Here is a 20,159-nt window from a genome sequence, read left to right as displayed (position 1 = left end):
ATATCATGTGGGACAGTCAGACACCTTTGTGGCACAATTCTGGAAGATGTGATGAGAGGATAAATCCTGAGCCAGGACCTGATTCCCCCCCTTGGGCACCTCCATCAGTTCCATTTGTGCACAAGCACAAGGAAATGCCAGCCCCTCCCTCCCTGCACACCCTGACAAGCAAAGAGCAAACAAACAATATCTTTTGAAAAATAACACTCTAATAGAGCCTTATAGTTTGTGAGTATACGAGGGAATAAAAGGCCTGGTGTATCACATTGATGTTTCTGCAGAAATATAAGACATTTTTGTAGAGTTTCTATTAAATAAAGTGAATGTGGCACTTGAATTCTGTTTTAGATGGACACCCTGATAATACCAAGGCAGTAAAGAAATTCAGAAAGGAGAGTTCAGGAGCAAATCTAGCATTAGCTGTAGCTCACACTGAGCCTATAAAACCAAGGGAAAGACACATCAAAACTCAGTCAGCAAATGTTTGTCAAATATTTATTGTATCTGTACACTTAAAATATTGTAATATTGCAATATTGACAGTTTTGTCTCCACCACAGAAATGTAATGGTCAATGTTAGATGCTGGTTTGTGGCCTTTAAAAATTTTTAATGATCTGTTTGCCTTTTAGGGCAAATCAAATGTAATATAATTATTGATAAGGCTGTTTTGTTTTATCTGTTTCTTTCTTGTTATCATTTGAACTGATGTCAGTATTGAATTCTGCAGCAATGCAGGCACCTGGATGCCAACAGCTGCCTGGCCCTTCCCTGCAGCACTTCAGTTCTGGTAAACAAAGGTAAATAAAGCAAATCAAGTGTAAGAAATCCATAGAGGTGCTGATGGATGGGGCTCACTGAAGTGAGAAGTTGAACTGAGATTTCCAAATAGGACAAAATCTGGAATTGCTTGGCATATGGATTTTTAGCCTGCTGCTGAAAGAAAAGATCTGGCCACAAAATCAGGAATCAGACTCACATATAGGAGATTTGTGGTCATGACTGCCAAAGTCTGGATATATTTGGATTAGGGATGCCAGCTAGAACTAAATTCTTGTAAACAACTTGATCTCCTGGGTAGTGAAAAGAAAGAATTTGAGACTCTGATCTCACAGACAACCTGAAAAATAGCATTTCCAGATCCCAATGAAGCTTAGTGTCATTAAAGGGCATTTGTTTAATCCTGGCTCAAAGGAACTGACACTGGCTCTGGGATTGATGAAGCTGCTCTGAATCCTTGGGACATCCTTGGGGGTTTTCCTGCTAAGGACAGGCACTTGGACATGATGAATGAGGAGGAGCTGTGGAGCTGTTTCTGTGCAATCCACAGGCTGAAACGTCACCAGAGAAATCTGTCAGCACAAAATTTATGAATACCCCACCAACTTGAGCAGCCACTGAGCTGCTTCACCAACAGCCTGTAAATAAAGGGCAGGATTTGGTGATTTATGTGCACACCTGAAGAAAAGCTTGTATATTTTACATTCTATTGACAGACATAATGAATGTTACTACCTTTCATGCACATTGTCTGATGTACAAAAACTAGTTGAGTTAATCTTTAATTATGACTCTTTCTCCCTTGCTATTTTTGTATCTATTGAAGGCCAGTTTGTCTCTCACAAGGAATTCTTGACCCACCCTGTTGCCCCACCTGCCTCTGCAAGCACCACCCCATTCCTGACTGCCTTCACCTCAAAGCTCTACAATCCCTGCCTAGATTTTCTTTCACTGAAATTGCTTCTCAATTTCAGCCCTTATTGCCTTTGATCCATTTAATCACATGCTTGAAAATCTGATGTTCCCTTGGCTCCTGGGACTTTCTCCTCCTATAATTTTACCATGATTTCTCTAATCACTTTTCCAGCCTGTCCTTTGGTCTTGTTCCTCCAGTTCATCTTTTTAAGGAAACCTTTTTTCCCCCCACTTTGGTTTCTTCCCCTTCTCAGTGCCACCATCCTTTCCTGCTCAGCAATCACATCTGTGCTGACAGTTCAGAGCTCTTACTCTCTTTTCCCACTTTTCCATTTAGTCTAAAATGTCAGCCTCTAGCTCTGATAACTTTTGGATGTTTTCCTGACAGCTCTGCACAGCTACAACCCAGCTCTTAAATCTTCCCCCTAAAGCACTCCCTTCTTTGATTGCTCAGGACAACACCATCATCCTGCCTCTTGTTCAAGCCTGAAAGCACAAACAAACCAGAGGAGGTTTTTGTCATGGAATCTCCTTTCTAGGTCTGTATATTTAGGTTATGTCAATCTAGAGGATTCTCTCTCACAGGTTGTCCCAAAGGGCTTTTTGTAGCCATTCAAACAGCTAAATCCCCTACCCAGGCTCTCACTTAGCAGGTTTGCAGCATCTTTTCTGAGCCCTTGACAAATTGAGCTGTGTGCTCGTCTCCTGCCAGCCTTGTGCTCTACAGAGCATTTTCCTGCTCTGCCACTTTGACAAAACCTCTGTAGCTGTGGCTCCTTCACTGCCTCTTTCCCCCTGCACATTCCTGGATTTTCCCTGCAGGAAATTCCTTCTTTTTCCTCTCATTCACAGCCTGTGGTGACAACTTCCCCTGAGGAGTGCTCAAACAAACCTGGACCCCTTCCACAGAAAGCTGTGTCCCAACATCTGCTGGCACTTCCACCAAACTCTTGGCGTTGGCAGAGGGTGCCAAGACTACTCTGAATTCAGCTAAGCCTTGGCCAAGGCTGTGTTAAAAGAATTATTCCAAACACTGCCTGGAAGCCATTACTGGTGATTGACCCTTTTGCACAGGTGGATTATTAAAGGAGTAGTTTTTGACTTTGGAAATCAGATTCAACACTCAAAATTATGGTCTGTGAAGTTTCAGTAGACCACCACCTTTGGTAAGTAAGAACATGCAAGACCAAATCAATCTTGGTTCTTTCTATTGCGCACAAAATTGATTGGAAATTGCTTCTGTCCTAGAGAGCATCAGTCTTTTAGTTTCTGTGGTTAATAACTGAGTGCAAATTACAAATTTACTTTCTACAAAGAGTCTGATAAGGTCATGTAAGGTGTTAATTGGACAAACATTCTGGCCAGTAACTCCCTTAACACAATATCTACGGGAATCAAGGATAACCAAAGTATTGCCTGGAAAACTCAACCCTGAATGTGAGGAAATCCATTGAAACCAACACAACTGCTCTGTTACAAACTCACTGGGGAGCTCTGAGCCTCTGGTCCGTATTTAAAATCTCTCTGTTCTCCCAGCTGGATTTCTAGTGTTCATTGTTGTTTCCTGTATAAGAATTGTAGTTTTCTTGTTGGCTTTTCTTTTTATTTATTGTCCCCATAAAGAAGAAACAAATGAAATTTCCAGAAATGCTCACACAGAGCCAAATTTTTAGAGTCTACTTCTTATCTGAGCCCCAGCTCACCTGGTGACTTTTCCACTCTCTTTGATGGGGTTGCATTGGTTTTTAATTTTGTTTTTACCCATTCTTATGTATTTTATAGCACAGACAATTTATAGTTTGCAGCTGGCAATAGCTCATAAAATATATTAGTATTTAAGGAATACTGTGAGCATAAAACGTGCAAATAATGTGTGGGGAGCACATTTGCTGATCAATGAGAACTATTTCTTTTAAGAACTTAATTCTCTGGTAAGCCTGTGCCTGGCAGGTTTAGATCTGCACATTAATGATAATTAGGCCTAGTAATTATTTTATTTTCTTTTTATCAGCTCTGTCTCCATATCTGGCCTCAGCACTTAGGAATTATTACACACTCTGTGTTGTTTTAGATGTGATTTGACAGAAATTACCTACAAGGAGTGATTTGCTGCCCAAGGCACTCAAGCCACAAACGTGGGGTGGGAAATTTTGCTCTTATTTTGTCCCTTACACCTTTCCCTTTGGGTATCCAGGGATGCACAGCAGCACTAAGTGAGCACAGCTGTGGGGAACTTATTTCTCCAGAAATCTCTCTCGTTTCAGTCTCTAATGTGATCTTCACCAATTTTATCTCACAGTTCTCCTCTGCTCTTCTACCTCTTTGATACTTGGGAGACACACTCAGCCTCATTCCTTCTGAGATAACAGTGAGCTAGCACAGAATTCATAGAATGACAAGGTTGGAAGAGGCTTTAAAGATCCATAGCAGTGAAAAAGGCAGGGTTACTGCCGTGTGTTTCTGAATTTTTACATTTTCTGGTCAATGGGCTCAGATAAAAAAGCACAGCACGTTCTCACAAGCAGCTGGTGGCTGTTGGCATCAGGGCTTTGGCCTTGGAAGTGAAGATTTGCTTCTGCTGGTTAAGAAAACTGACCAACATTGTGAGAGTTTGTCTGGATCTAATGTACTTAATAGCATTAATAAAAATAGTTATACTGTGGGGATATAGGTCTAAGTGCACAGTTCAGGGTAGGGAGACTTATGACATAGAAAATTAGATGGAATAAACCCCTCTTCCTACTCAACCAAGGTCTACTGACTGTACTTGGAGTTGATGATGGTGGCCAACTCCACAGGAAAGCCCTGAATTAGAGTTTCAAAAGCTGATTTGGTTTGAGAAGGTGCAATTCACCTAATTCAGCCCAAGTTCCTAATGTTGGCTTCTTCAATGACTACAGAGGCATCTCCCTGCCTCTGTCACACTGGGCTAACTCAAGGTTTACTCTTCATGTTCATCCACACAACAGAAGAAAATGGAGGGGGAAAAAAAAAAAGCACAAAATTTAAGACAAAGATTTAATGATCTGCATTCCAGGGAAGAAGCAACTGGTAGGATGTAAATTCATTCCCTGTGGTCCAGGCTGCCAAGAGCTCATATTCCAGCAGAACCCTTCCCTTCAGCCAGCTAGCAGTGGTGTTTGCAGAACTTCTGATTTCAGAAAATGCTTTGGTGCTCCCCAGCCTTCCCTGTTGCAGCCAGAGCTTTCTCTGAACATATTTACATATTAGTGACTCAATTCCCTGCTTATTTTAAAGACACAGGTCTAAACTGAGTAATTAAAAGCCTTTGAAAAATGTGCTCTTTATGAGACCAAGCTCACCCTCTATTTCACAGACTCTGCTTCTACACTGCAGTTAAAACCTCATAAAAATTAAAAGCATTTAAGTTTCTTGCTGACCCTCTGTACAGGAATGAGCTTTACCCAAAATGCATTCATCCTTTAATTCCCATTAAAATAAGAGAGTTAACACAGCTGGAGTTTGGAGTTCAGCTCATGCATGCTCCATTTCTTTCAATTACCCTTTCATCAGAAATATTACATTAATCTGGCACAATTAAAAGTCTACATTACATCATGGACTTTATTGAAACCTCAGTAATGCTAAAGAGGTAACAAAAATGATAGAAGAGATCAGCACTGTGTTTCTGATTAGGCAGCTAATTAACATCCAGGTACTTCTTTCCTGGATTTACCATCTAGGAAAGGTCATTAATTAGAGGCATAGTTATTAGTTTAGCCTCGATGTAGAACTCTGAAAAATATAAATTATTTTCATGTGCATGACTGGTTGATGTGTCATGGGTAGGTTTCAACTGCAGAAGTTTCACAGTGTTTGCACCATGTGTCTATAAATTATTCTAAATTTTCCCCAAAATCTCATTGAATTTGAAGGACTATTCCCAGACAGATACCCTGTGTTTTCATTCCTGCAATTAAGAAATTTGGGGTTAATATCAGCCAGAGCAAAGTGGTGATCTCACTGGCCACAACACCTTGGGGAAAAGTTTATGAAGGCTCCAAAAGTAAATTAGGTTATCCTGAAAATTTGCAGCTTATAACATCACACACAATTTGTTTCTCATTTATGTGAGAAATTATTTGGAAGTTTTGGAGGATGGGAGAAGCACCGTGTGAAACGAGAGTCTCATAATTGCCCTCAGAGCTTTGGTGGGCTCTCGTAAATCAGTGCCAGTGTTTAACTGCAGGAGCTGTGTGGGAATCCAGGACATCCCTCTGGCTGCCCTGGCTGTCTCCAGACCCTGGCAGGGGTCTCAGAGACCTTGGCACAAAGTCAAAAACACCTGTGGCTTCAATTTTAGCCCATGGAAAAAAACTGCCAACTCTGTATGAGGAATTAGAAGCCACAAGGGTTTGAGTAGTGTGGTAGGTGAACTAACACAGGGTGAAAAAGTAGAATTTTAGGGTTTTAAAAGAAGGGGTACAAGGGGACAAGATGGAGGGATTTGGGCGTGTTCTGACCTTCTTCTCCTTCATCTTGTCCTCCATGTCTTGGTGTGATGGTGACACTTTTCTGTTGGTTTAAGGTAGAGACACAGTGTCCAACATCAAGGATAGATATTGGTGCATTATTGTAAACATAGTACAGGTAGTTTTTAGTATAAAATGGTACCACCAGCCCAAGGGGGTGGGAGTCTGCCACAGACTGACCTGCTGGACAGAGCTCAGCTCCTTGAGAAAGCATGTTAGAGATGAGAGAAAATAAACCTTGACCTTGAGAAGGCAACCCTACACATTCTGACTTCTTCTTTAGCCATGTGGGCTGGGAAGCAAGGATTTTACATTCTCGGGGTCACCTCGACCTCCAGACCCCCGAGAGAGCTGAAACTCTGCCACGTGCTCTGCAGTCAGCCCAGACTGGAGGGGCAGAGGGGAAATGTGCCAACCCCAACTGCCCAGCTTGCACAGGGGGACACAGTCCCCCTGCTGAGGTCATGTCACCTGTGTGACACCAGCAGAGGGTATTTCCCAGAGTGGCTCTCACACTGCTAATTATAATTATTATAATCATTTATTATGACAATTTATTATTAGGAGACTGCAGTGGCAGATCCAAAGCAGGGCTGGTGGAAGCCAAAGTGCTTTTCTGACCCTGTCAAGGGCACTGCTGAATCCTTGTCTGTGCATCCCCTCTTCCCTGTCAGGTACTCACACACACTCCCTGTGTAATGAGTTGTTCCTAAGAAGTGCATAAAATAAATATTTTCTGAAAGAAAATTTGCTCAGATGAAGCAAAATTCCGACTCTCTATGCTTAGAAACTCAGAGCCATGTGCTTCCCTAGGTTTATCAAATAAGAGAACATCTTCTAATACAATTCCTGTTCTCCAGAGATATGAAGAATCTCACTGGGAGAGGGGGAGTTTTAGGGTAGAAAAGCCGAGATGTACTCCATTATTATTTTTTTAAAATTGATGTGAATTTCAGTTGGATACTTTGTCAAAGCAGTGTTGCCTTCATTGAAGCAATAGGGAATAAATGCTGCCTTCATTTCTCAGTTCTGTCAAAACGAAACAATTGCAGTGGTGGCTGCCTGCAGCCTGCATGGATATTTTCCCATGCTCTAATCTGATAAATTGAATGGAATGGTTGAAAATATTCAACAAGTGAAATGAGTAAGTACAGTTTTGAAATAGCAGCACTGAGCAAGTCTGCTGATTTTTTCATACGGGTGCTGAAAATGAAATGCATCAACTGTAGCAGGGAGCCAACCTTTTAAAGGACTGGAAGCTGCTCAGGCAGCCAGAGCTCATCTCCCACAGCAGCACAGCACAGGTTACCATCAGTTTTAAATAAGCAGAACATGAACAATCCAGACACATTCAGATCTGTAGGTACAGACTAAACCCAGCTTGAAATCCTAAATTAATCATCTGAAGAAATTCTTGTTGAGTAAGAGTAAAAACTAGAGTGAAGAATTATGTTTAGAAGCCACAGAAAAGGAAAAACCAAACTAGAAAATTGCCCGGGTTTGGCTGTGTTGGTATCAACCTGCTCATTTAATATTTTTTGAAAAACTGCTCCTAAATGTGGCACTTACTAAAGCACCAACCAATGACCTATCCCAATTAATGATATTAATAAAATGAGGCTTTAAGACTTCATCTAAAATACTCCAAACATTAATTTCCCTTTAAAGGGCTTTGTAAGTATCCACTGGGTATTACAGAAGCAAAGGCAACATCATCAAACCTTCAGGCACCACGAATCTCCTCCTAATCTTTAATATCCTGCCCAAATCTGAATAGAAAGCTGCTCACATTGAGTTATTTGGATGTTGTAGAGGGGAAAATAGGAAAGGAAGAAGAAAAACAGTCATAGGGAAAATATCCAAGGACAGACATAGTGAAAAGAAATAAACATCCCATAGTGTGTAGTGACCATTAATGGCAGAAAAAAATACTTCAACTGGTCATATATTCAGTGCCAGTTTTTAATCATAGGCCACTCCAGAGCAATGCTGATGATAACTATCTGAAATTCAATATTTATGTGGCATTAAGAAGTTGTTCAGAAAAGAAATACAAAATATTATGTATCAACAATTACTGTGAAGTACTGTTGAGAAAATGAAAACATAAAAGCGTTCACTTGAGTTCCCAACACTAAATGGGCTCTCAAACCAATATTTTTGAATGTCCATTTCATGCCTCCAGAATGACCATCAGCAATAATATTGCAGCTCTTGGGGAAGGAGCTGCATTTGCTGCTAACGTCGCTCCCTTCTGCATTCCAGCCACACATCTTCTAAACTGCCCTGTTTGTTCACTTCTGGAACGTGTTTGGACGGTTTCAAATGTGTGTAAAATGCCATTTCCCACCTAATTGACTCAATAAAATGGAATGTTATTAAGCACATTTCAATATGCTGATGTGTAATTTGGGGGCATTTCTATTTGTCTTGTCTGGTGTACAAACATCCTGTCCCCAATTATGGACATCCATATGGATTTCTGGGCCATTTCAAGCCCCATTAACTTTAGGTGGGCTCCCAAACTGCACAATATGTTGCAGGACTGGAAAAACCTGCACAGAAATCAGAAGAATGGACACAGCTCTGTGTTAAAAGTGAGATTCAAGTCAAAGCTGGCTCAAATTGAAGCAGCCCCTTAACCCCCAAACCATCCTTTCTATAGAAATCAACCAAAATCTTTAATGACAAATAAAAATGGTGTTTTTCTCATACATCACTTGAGAAAGCATCTATTTCAGTGATATTTAGCTGCAAAAATTATAATATTAATGTGGACCAAAGCATCTGTAAAAAAGTCAGTGAGTGGTAGTGGATATTGGTGCTGCTATTTGGTTTAAGAGGTGAGATTTACATCACTGGAACTCACTAAATATCAGAAATCTCCAATTACTTGGAGAGCAAAATTTAGGTGATATTTTAGGTACCTACATGGTTGTGCTCTAGCATGAGAATGCAACTCAGATTAGAGAAAAAAAAAAAAAAAAAAAAAAAAGCCATCTACCTCAGTAAAGCACCTTTCACAGCAAAATTTTAATAGTTTTTGCAGTTATAGCCAAAATAAGGATGTTTCACTTCTCAGAAATGGGAATCTTGCAGACTTCCTTAGTCTTTTTAATTAAACTGATCTTTTTTAAAACTTATTCAAAAACAAACTGCTCTGAAAAGTAGAAAATTGCCATAGAAGATTAAAAGGTGCTAAGACAACCTAAAATGTAAAAAGAAAACAACCAAACCCAACCAACAAAACAAAGAAACAAACAAGAAGTATTGGTTTTAGCAAATTTACCTATTGGGAACCCTTCCTCTGGAATTGGATGGAACAGGGATGAACCTTTTCCTTTTTTTCTTGAGAAAACCCAAAAATTCTACTGGAAAAACCAAACTGTTGAGCTCTGAAGCAAAAAAGCAACCTGATTGCTTAAAACTAAGCCAAGAAATTCAAAATAAAGGCTGAAAAGTGGGAATGTGCAGGTAACAAATCTGCACAGGGAATGGAAAGAGCAGTGACCTTAAAGGTCTGTTCCATTTGAAACCTGCTCTGATTTGTCTTGTTCTGGTGCCTTTCAGGAGTGCTTTGTTTCACTTTTCAGCCATTTGATGTTCCTGCACAAATAACACGGGGTAAACAAGAGATACAGGGGCTGCTGTTGCTTTGAAAAATGAGCTGGGTGAGAGATAACACTGCAGGATTAACTCTGCCTGTCCAGCTCCACGGAAATTCAAACCTACCACTTTCATATAATTTGGTGTTTTTTTGACCTTTTGTTGTTTGGTTGGTTTTTCGTTGGTTTTTTTTTGTTTGTTTGTTTGGTTTTTTGTTTGTTTGTTTGTTTTGTTTTGTTTTGTTTTGTTTTGTTTTGTTTTGTTTTTTTGGTAGTGGTTTAATAATAAACACATCATTTTCAAGGGATAAAAAAAAGCCACCTGCATTTTCTCTATTGGCCTTGTGGTTGCATTCCTCAAATCAGAAAAAAAACAATATAGTGAGGGACAGCCAGCACTAAATAGGAAAAGTTAGTGGAAATTACTAGGAAATTAAATTCAGGGGTATCTCTAAGGCTTCTTTGCAATTGCAGCACAGACATCTGTGTGAGTCTCTGTTTTTCAAACACACCTGAGGCCTTTCACCCCGACTTTAACAAATTAATTGCAATGTAGAGACCTCCAGCTTATTTAATTTCTTTAAGGAGGCATTTTCCCCCTCGTCTGGCACCTCACTTTGTGTTCAGAATGATGGAACACTTCCCTTATTTCAGCTCAAGTCAACTTGCAGCCTTGTAGTCCACTGGCCAGGTGAACTAAAACAGCTTCTAATCCATGGCTGATAGTCAAAAAAGACAAAAAATTGGTTTTTTTCAACATGAAGTGTTCGAGTCCCAGTCTTTTTATAACAAGTAAAATATTAAGTATATTAAAATAATATACTTAATAGTATATAGTATAATAGTATAAAATATTAAGTAAAATATTAGTGACAGGACTATTGTGCCTTTGGTTGTTCTTTTATTCCCTTCATTCCACACATTTGACTCTAACGTGGTCTTTTATGTTGGCAGAATATAAAAGAAGATATGAAATGCAATTACCATTCTATGATTATGCAATTAAGTGAAATAGTTATTATAAAATCAAAAGCCTAGAATTCAAATGCTCCTTTAAATACTAATAATAATATAAATAATTTGTAATAATAGATCTAAAGCTTAGTTCTGCCAGCCAGAGTGGGTTTTTTTCAGTATCCCACAGGGCCTAGGGGAGATTTTGTTGCTGATTTTGTTATGGCAACATGCACAAATGTATTTTTTGCTTGTTTTGCCTTGCCATCCCTCATCCTTGTGGGATGCTGTAGCTGCTCTCTCACTGAAAACATTGAGGAGCCTTCCAGAGGAAACCTGTTTGTAATTCTGGTGGTGGTGAGGATCCCTTTTCTACATGAATTCTGAGCAGAGCTGCTTTAGCTGTGTCACTTGGAAACACGAGATGACTGAGGCACTGCAGCACTCAGGACAATCTCAGAGCAGCACCAGACATGCTCCTGACAGATTTTCTCTTCCTCCAGGAACTGATTGCTTTAGCTCCCCTCCCTGACCAGGAACCCAGGATTTCTTTTTTTTTTTTTTCATGTTTTTTTCCTCAATCTGAACTACTAAAATCTGAATTCTGTCTGAATATTTGGTCCTGTCTTGTCTCCAGTAATAGCAAGGAAAAGCTGACAGAGGACAAAATGCCACCACATGAAGTCTCATCTCAAACACAGTCTGCTTTAATGACAAGTGACAATATTCTGTCCAATATTTGTCACCATTACCTATTGTAACTCTGGAAACTCCTCTGCCTGTCCACTCTCCACCATTCCAGCTTGACCTCAGTAAATCCCAGTGGTAATTAGGTTAAATACAAAATACACAAAGATGCTCCTTTTACCAATCAACTTTGTGTTCATCATCTTTTCATTCCACCTCATTTTGTTGTGCAAATCTGCCCATATATTTTGGCATCTCATATTTTCTACTTCTGGCTGCCAGGAACTCCTAAATTTTTCTTGTTCCTGCTATATCTGCCTTCCCAGGGGCTTCTGGGCAACTGTGCAGTCTGTATCCCATTATCCCTCAATATAGTGAGCACAGTAGGATACTCCAGAACGGGAGGAACTGCTGGGTTTTGCATCCATTTCAGTTTTAATCAGGCTCTTCACTTGTGTGCTCAGACACTTCAGAAATCTGCCACATCTGACTTCTTTCCTGATTTACGAAGGAGGCACATATTCTAAGTATAGATAATAATTGCACCATTTAAATGATAATACCAAGATGTTTTCTACAGGAAAGATATTCATGCAGGGCTCTTTTACCACGAGCAGCTCTTTCAGAGGGCTATCTATCCTCACACCAGATGTCAAATACAAAAAGAAATACTTTGGCATGAGTTACAAAGTTCATTTGACTGAAGGATTTACCTCCCAGGAGCAAGAGCCTCATAAAACACAAACACTGGGAGCAAAGCGAGCCACGTAAGGGCTTTTGCTAAAATTAAACCCATAACTTGCCACTAGAAATGGGACGTTTCATCTGTTCAATAAGCACTAAAGTTCTCTTTGTTTTTATGGCATCATAATCTTTGATTACTCTGATAAATATTTGGACTATACAAAACATTGCAACGGAGCTAATCACAGTTATAAAAAAATCTGTGTGTGGAAATGAATTGGGAACGGGGCGATAGCAGCACATTTCAGAGAAGTTCAAACACAGAAGCACATTATTTTAACTGGCTCCCAAGCTCATTCCTTTCTGTCTCCATGCAGTCGTTCACACCTGAGGAAAATGCTCAGGGGAGTTCTGGTGCTTGCTGGCTTTGCATAGACATGGCTGGGGAACAGTTCCAGAGATGGAATGACAGCCATGGAACACCCTTGGGATGCCCTTGGGGTATATTCCATCCCCAGCTGAGCTGCACAAGACCTGTAGCCAAGAAGAGCAACTCAAAAAAGTGCTTTCCAATACTTAAAACTGGCTTTATAATTCAACCTAAGGAAACTGATCAGACTTCTTGGTGGGGGCTGTAAAGAATCAACATGAAAATGGCAACTTTCCAAAGTAAAAAGCTTTCCTCTACCTCATTGTATTCTGAGCAGATGAATTAATGTAAATAAAGTTCAAGTGCAAATCACATCAGATAAGAAAGTAATTCCAGTGGTGAAAGTCATGCCTAGTGTAGCAGCAGCAACATTTATGAAGTGGCAACAAGAATCTATTTGAATCAATGGGCTGCATATTTATATCACTGCTGCAATAGTGTCACACCCTGTCAAATATTTTTAACATATTACTCCTAACAGCTGAAGTTTGCATTTGGTTCCAGAAGACTAAACCCAGCCCAGCTGAACCAAAGCCAAAGCAGATACTTTAGATGTCACTGATTGAGACTGAGAACAGGAATTTGCACTTAGCATTTATATAGTCCTTTTCATCTTCAAAGAGCATCACAAACATTAGCTGGTACCAGCTCGCTCACAACGACCTTCATGCCAAGCTTTTGGGATAAAAGGAGAAGAAAACAGGGGCAGGATTTGTGCTCAAGCACACATGAAGCCTCAGATGTGGAAAGGATCTCTGCCTTGATCTCTCCCCTGCCTCGTGGCATATTTTCTCTCATGGAAAATCCAAAGCTTTTCACCATGGCTCGGGTTTTAAGTCACCATACGAGGTATTCTGTTAATATAAGATGAAGTTAACAGTCCTTAAATAACAGATTTACTGTAATAGTTGTAGGATACAGCTATTCCTTTGGAACAGAAAGGAATTCAAAACTAACACTGCATCAAAAATTTTGCTGGCAGCTGTCACAGGACTACCCAGGGACACACCCTGTTTAAATTGTGGATTCTGTGGCTTTGAATTCCTACTTTTCAGTCATTCTGGGATTTTTTTTTCCACTTCCAATTCAAGTTAGCTTTCCAAATGAGATTTACAAAATTCCTTTCTCAAAAACAGCAGAAATTTCTTTTACCTGTCAGTTTTCTCTGCCCTCCAACCCAGCCTGGCCATTTGATTATCAGCTCTGGGTGGTTCTAAGCCCAGAATCTCAAATAAGTTCCTCATGTTCCAGTCACTTGCACATTTTATGTGGAGGAAAAGATTGAAGCAGACAGGCCTCATTTTCCTGGTGACCCAGAACAGCCATTGTTACAGGAACACCTTTAATCTCCTCTTTCTGGGTTTGAATTCAATGCAAGTGGGGAGAGATGAAAGCAAGCATTGCACAAATCTGCTACTACAGCTGGTACTTCTCAGTTTATCATATGTTAGCTCTGATTCCCTTTGATTCCTCTTAAAATTATTCCTTCTATTTCTTAATTTGACAATCAGGCATCCATTGCTATTTTTTTTCTTTTTTTACTATTAAAAAGCCCTTCTCTCCCCACCTTTCTCACAGCTATTCCCTCGTGGAAAAAGAACCCAAAATTACAGCATGATGATATCAATGTGTGAAGTGAATTCCTCCCTTGGAGGGTTTTCTGATGCAGAGTACCAAAACAACACTTCATTACTTACAGCTCAACAAAAGACTTACAAAATAAACTGAGGAGTGGGAGGAGGATTAGGGTCAGGCTGATGTGGAGAGCATCAGCTGCACTGCAGTCCATTTTGGATTTCTTGCAGGTACACACTTGTAATCTCAGTTCTGTGGTGTTGGTCAGAGGCGGTTTTCCAGAATCTGTCACTGAGATGGGGATGTTGTAATTGGCCTTTTTCAGGTTCTGAAGCAGGATGACCTGGGCATGGGTATCTGCAAAGGATGAGGGGACAATTAACCAAATGTTGGTTGCCTGGGAGGGTGAAAGAGTCTGCAAGCAACATCAGACATGCCAGTGATGGAAATCAGGAAGAAAATGAGAATACACTAAGAAAAATAACAAAAGAATTGAATTGGAGGGAAGAGACAGTACTGAAATTCTTTCATGGGCTGAAATCTAATTACAAACTTATTCCAAACCTCACCAAAAGAAAGACTTGTGAGAACTCATTTTGTTTAAATACATTATTTGGTCTGCAAATTATTGGCAGAAGTTGCCTGTGAAAGCTAATAAACTAATGAAATGCCAGGGCATGTCAGCCCCAAAACAACAAGAAGAGATAATAAATTTACTTGCCAAAAGCAAAAAATAACCCTTCTTGTCAGGAAGTAAAGGCAAAGCTGCTGAACTATTTCCTCAATTTCCCTGAGAGGGCAGGGAAGGGAAGTAAAGCCCCTTCCCAATCCACAGTTCTGCTCCACCTGGGGGACTGAGGGCCACAGCAGCTCTTGGCACCCGGTGGGTGTGATAATTCTTTCAGGGTGTGACAGAGGGGTGGTTTGATGTTTGGAGAATAGCAAGAAAACAGCTCCACCCCTTTATCCTGCAAGCAGGTACAGCCATCACATCCATCTCTAGTTTTTTCTAAGACTATGACATGAACTAAAAGATTGGAGAGTGGCAGAGAAAAATAATGCATTCCAGAAAAGAAACAGGAATAAACTACTTTAAGAAGAAATGTTGTACTTTGTGCCCACAATTTGACATACAAGCCTTCTGCAATCTCATGATCCTCTTACCAATTGTGTAAGGTCCCAGTGCATTGGGATATTTTATTTGTGAAGAGTTTAAACACTTAAAATCAGGAAGTTTTTCAATGATATTGCTGAAGCCCATGCAAAACTTCCATGCTGTCCTATAGCAAAGCCTCGTGTGCCTCGTGCAAACCAATTGTGTGCCATGAGGTGCAGTGATCTTCACAAAATTATCAGTCATTAGTAGCCCCTGATTAATGCAAAACTGAGAGAAGGAAGTTCAGCCAACACAAGAAGAGAAGTTTCAGGTTTCAGAACTGGTGTGTCCCACAGGCAGCTGGCCCAGCAGACCCAGCACAGGGAAAGGCAGCAGCAGTGGGTCCATCCTACAGAACTTTCATGCAAAACCCCTCTTAAATTCCCCCAGTGCCTCAGGGGGAGTACCCTGGAATGGAGGAGCGGGAGGAATAAATTCACAAAAATCCAAGTTGCAGCCTTACTGTTAAGCCTGTTGATTCTCCACAACTTTTCTGGGCCAGATTGCTTGCTGAGCTCAAATTTGAATGGATCTGTGTTGGGATGAAGGTCTTTGTCTGATGCTCCTAGGACCACTACCCTGAGATCTTTTGCATCGTCACAAACTTTTGCCAGTGTTGGATAAAGGGATGGGACGTTGTCATTGACATCCTCCAAGGTGATGTGCAAAGTTCCTGTACCCGTAGCGGGAGGGTTACCTATAGGAAAAAAACAAACATCTGTTTATTAAATCACATTTCCATAAACTCTCGCTCCTATTTGCACCTGCAGGCTTGCAAAGGGAAATAATTTTTATTGTTCTTACCTCTTTTATATGGAAATTATTGCTTAAAAGACCTGATGAGTCACTCTTGTAAATTCATTGCTGATTTTCAGAATGAAGCCTGTCTGATTCTCTACAGTATGGAAAATTATTCTAAGGAAACCTCTGGGAGAGGAATATTTTGAAGTTGAAATGAGAGTAGGACATGAATAGATATCTGGAACAGAATCTGTTCATCAGCACACACTGAGAGAAACATACAGGGAACCATCCCCCAGACAGATAGCACAGTATTAAAAGAATGAAGAATAAAACAAGTGAGAGGAAAAGGAGGGAGGAATCAGGTGGCGAGGTGGGTGCCCAGAAGCAGAACAGGACCAGATCATTCCCAACAGCCCTGAGGGCCACGTGCAGTTATGTCAGCAGCAGTGAAAGCTGTCAGAGGCAGCTCTGGGAAATGAGATGGGTTATTTAGCCTGTGCTAGCAGTGCTTTCAAACCTTCCAGAGTGATTTGCCAGCCTGCCTCAGCCCTGACCCGAGAGCCAGCTGCAGAGGTGAGGGTGTTGTTTATTCACCACTACAAGGCTCTGTGCCGGGGCTGTGAGTGACAAACCAGCCCCGGTGGCACTGGGGGAGCTGGGAAGGCAGAGTTTGCCTGCTGGGACCAGCACCTCATTTCTAGGGCTGACCCAGGAGCTGACAAGTGGTAATAACTTCCAGTCAGTGCAGAGGTGTGCCGTGGCTGAGCCACTCACACACTGCCTGCAGCACAGCAGCTCCTTTCAGCCCCCTTTGGCACCCCCTGAAAATCACCTCCAAGTTTTCTGAGCGCACATTTTGTCCTTTATTGTGGCTGGCACTTAATGAGGTCTCATCTGAAATGCTGCACTTATGGGTTATTTATTCCTTTTTTTTTTTTTTTTTTTTTTTTCCTGGTTTAGCACAGGGAAATGTGATCCCTGCATTTCCCTGAGCAGGAACCTTACAAGTCGTGAGTTCTACAGCACTTTACTAACAAGTTAAAAATGGAATCATATCTCCTTCTTTATAAGGTTTTTTTAAGGATAAAGAGTTTAATTAAGAAATGACACCTAAATGATTTCTATTTTTAACCTAATAGCTAACTATTTGCAACTCATAATATGGACTTTTTATTTAATTACACAATTCCATTTAAACCCATGAGGAAGGAGGTGAAGAAGAAGGTAAAGAAGGGCTAGTCTCTGCTCTAAAACTTCTATTTTGTTCTATATATATTACTATATTCTAAAACTTTAAACTCTGTGTTTTCTACTATGTGATATTATACACTTCTGTTCAAACTACACACTCATAATCTTAGTTCTGTTATTTAATTTTGGAAGCTTTCTTTATGGCTTCAGGTCGAATGCAGTGTCTGTCAGTACGGAAAGTCTGAAATTCTCAGTAGCCAGGGTTCCAACATAAACCCTTCCCAGAATGGATTCAAGAGGCTGCAGTTAACCTGTGCAGCCCCAGGGCAAGGAGCCACAGCACTCAGAGCTCAGCCCTGCAAGAGGTGCCCTTCAGCACAATCCCCCTGCCCACAGCAGCCCAATAACCTGGGCTTTTGAAAGGAAAGTTATCCACAGCATATTTTAATAAACCGAATTATTGCTGTGCTGGGAGAGCATCCCAAGGCAGAAGCAAGTACCCCGTGGTTTGGATCTGATAAACTGCTGCCTGCAGCAGAATGCAATTAGTCCTTCCAATAACAAATGTTACTAATGGTGACACTTCATCTGTTTCCTGCGAGCAGAAATGCATCACAAAGGCAGAATGTTCATCCTTCTCCAGCCTTGCCCTCCCTTCTCATCTCGCACTTTGTCATCAGAAGGGTTAGGCTTGAGTTCTTTTTAATGAAAAAGAAACTATTTTTCACTTTTTATTGGACTAATTGAATTTACAGAAAGACTCCCATATACTTTTTGTTCTTGATATATTATTAAGTAAAGTCATATGGCAGAATGGATGAAAAGACATTCTAGTATTTGAAATATGATCATAAAAGCCAGCCTTTCATGCACTTAATTAAACTGCTGTCTTTAATTTTGAATGCATTATTTCCACACTGGACTGATAATGTCTTATGCACTGCCCTTCTTATCTTTCTCTGAAGTCAGTAATATTAAAATCTGCCTTTTGAAATGAAGAAGCCAACAGCTTTATGGATGTCCTGCTATTTTGTCACACAGAGATATGGCTGTGTTCTCCCTGCTGTGCAAATGTTTCACTCTTTGTATGGTTCAGGAGCTGGGCAAATATTACACACACAAAAAAAGAGTGAAAGGAAATTGCCTCTGTCCATTTCAATGACTTATTATCTGCTTGGTTTATTTATAATGATTTAAACAAAAATCTTTCATTGATTTATGAAGACCTCCAAAAGAAAAGCAAGCAAATGTCAGGTCATAAACTGGAGCTTGTTAACACACGTCATAAAAATGTAACACGAAATGAATCAAGCAAAACTGGTCACAACTCATCCACTGGGAATATATGACTTTCATAAATTTGACAGTATTATGCTGTTGAAATAATTCAAAATCCCATGATCTCCAGAGGCCTTTGATTTTGAAAGGAAAGTTACCCATAGAATATTTTAATTCTGAAGTAAAACTCTCGATTTGTATTGTCAAGCCTTGTGGCTGAGAGCAGAATTAATGAGCAGAGCAAGACCTAAAGGGTCCAGCAATCCTGGGGAGAAGCTTTTCCACTGAGCTCTGGTCCCATTTGCCACTGACCAGAACTGGCCATCCCTCCTGAGGGTGAACACTTGAAATATTTGGGTGCCCTTCGAGCCCTTGAGGACAGAGAGAATTCCAAACTGCCAGAAGTGGCACATCTGGGAATATACCATGGCAATCATGGGAGTGCAACAGCATTGCTGGTTTGTGTAAAAGCTGCTGCAACAGAGATGGAGAATTTCATAGTGAAACAAAGTGAAAACTTGGTGGTGAACTGAGTCTCCAATGCAAGGGGCTGTTACCAGGAAATGTGGATTTTAAATTGGATTTTAGTGCTGCTAGCATAGTTGACCACGTTGCTACCTCCAGCTGAACAAAGTAGCTTGAAAAAAAATGTTGTAGAAAAAGATATTTTGTATACTTTTAATGATTGAATAGTAATGAAAAGCTGCACAGAATAATATCAGAATTCTTGGAGTAAAGTCACATAGCTTACACACTGCTCTTCAAACAAGAGCAGTGCTTTTCATGCTTTCTAATGATGCTGCTCTGATAATCTAAACAAATTTTTCTGTCTCATCCCTCACATGGGTTTTTTTTTCTCCCTCCATATGCTGTTTTTCTGCTCAGAAAATCTGTGTGCTCGGTGCTTTGGCAGCAGTCCCCTCGTGCAGGCAGGGATCCCGTGCAGACAGCCCCTCTCCTCTGCATCCCAGCTTCAGGGTGAGCTCCATCAATGGTGCAGCCAAAGCCAATGGAACCAGGAGAGGGGGAATGTTGCCCTGTTTTTTAAAAGTGTTAAGTTTTCCTTTACAGTTCTTTTGAAAGTTTTAAAGTTCTCATAAAACTTCTTTAGCCTTCTGATAGTGTTTACATGTTTGAGAGTCAGAGTTCCCACACAATTTCATGTGTAAATAGAATAGTTTACATATTTCTCTGTAGGTAGAGAGAAATGATTGTTTCATCTTTAGACCAGTGTAGTCAGAGAGGTGGTAATTCCATCCTCCAATCCATGGTCACCTTTGGAATTTTATAAATACCAAATGTTTAAGTAAAACAAACTCTTTTTCTCTTTTGAACTTAGCAAGCTTCTATGTACTCATTTCACGTCCAATAACAACGGGGGAAGGCACCAAAATCTGGGTGTGCTGCTCACAGAACAAAATCTGGGTGTGCTGCTCTCCTCAAAGCCATGTGCTGCCATTTTGTCCCTAATTCCCCATGAGTTCAAATTTCCTGTGCATTTTCCATCTATATTAACATAGAGACGCTTTGTAAAATATACAAAATAAAGGTATAAAATATATAAAGTGAAATATAAAATATATAAAATATAAATTATAAATTATTATAATTTTATTTATATTATATATTATTTATATATAAAACATAAATATATTATATAGTAAATAT

The 20,159-nt window shown here is 40.2% G+C and overlaps 1 protein-coding gene across 5 annotated transcripts in view; it reads right to left on the bottom strand.

The window, feature by feature from the left end:
• The window catches only part of CDH13 (cadherin 13), a 748,238-nt gene that overhangs the window by 304,680 nt on the left and 423,399 nt on the right, over nucleotides 1-20,159 (bottom strand). For 3 of the 5 annotated variants that reach the window (XR_008438901.1, XR_008438902.1, XM_053987831.1), the window contains exons 12-13: nucleotides 15,742-15,975; nucleotides 14,264-14,479 (exon numbers count right to left, since the gene is read on the bottom strand). Coding sequence is in view for 2 of the 5 variants with exons in the window: in XM_053987831.1 (XP_053843806.1) it covers nucleotides 14,264-14,479; nucleotides 15,742-15,975 (450 nt within the window). In the remaining 3 variants the exon portion in view is untranslated. Of the gene's footprint in view, nucleotides 1-6,178; nucleotides 6,231-14,240; nucleotides 14,480-15,741; nucleotides 15,976-20,159 lie in introns of those variants that run through there. The other 2 variants (XR_008438903.1, XM_053987830.1) reach the window with 2 other exon arrangements.

Source organism: Vidua macroura, chromosome 11 (genome assembly GCF_024509145.1).
Source record: "Vidua macroura isolate BioBank_ID:100142 chromosome 11, ASM2450914v1, whole genome shotgun sequence".
Taxonomy (NCBI): domain Eukaryota; kingdom Metazoa; phylum Chordata; class Aves; order Passeriformes; family Viduidae; genus Vidua; species Vidua macroura.
Note: the sequence above shows the minus strand (reverse complement) of the source record. Positions and strands in the feature narration are given on the sequence as shown.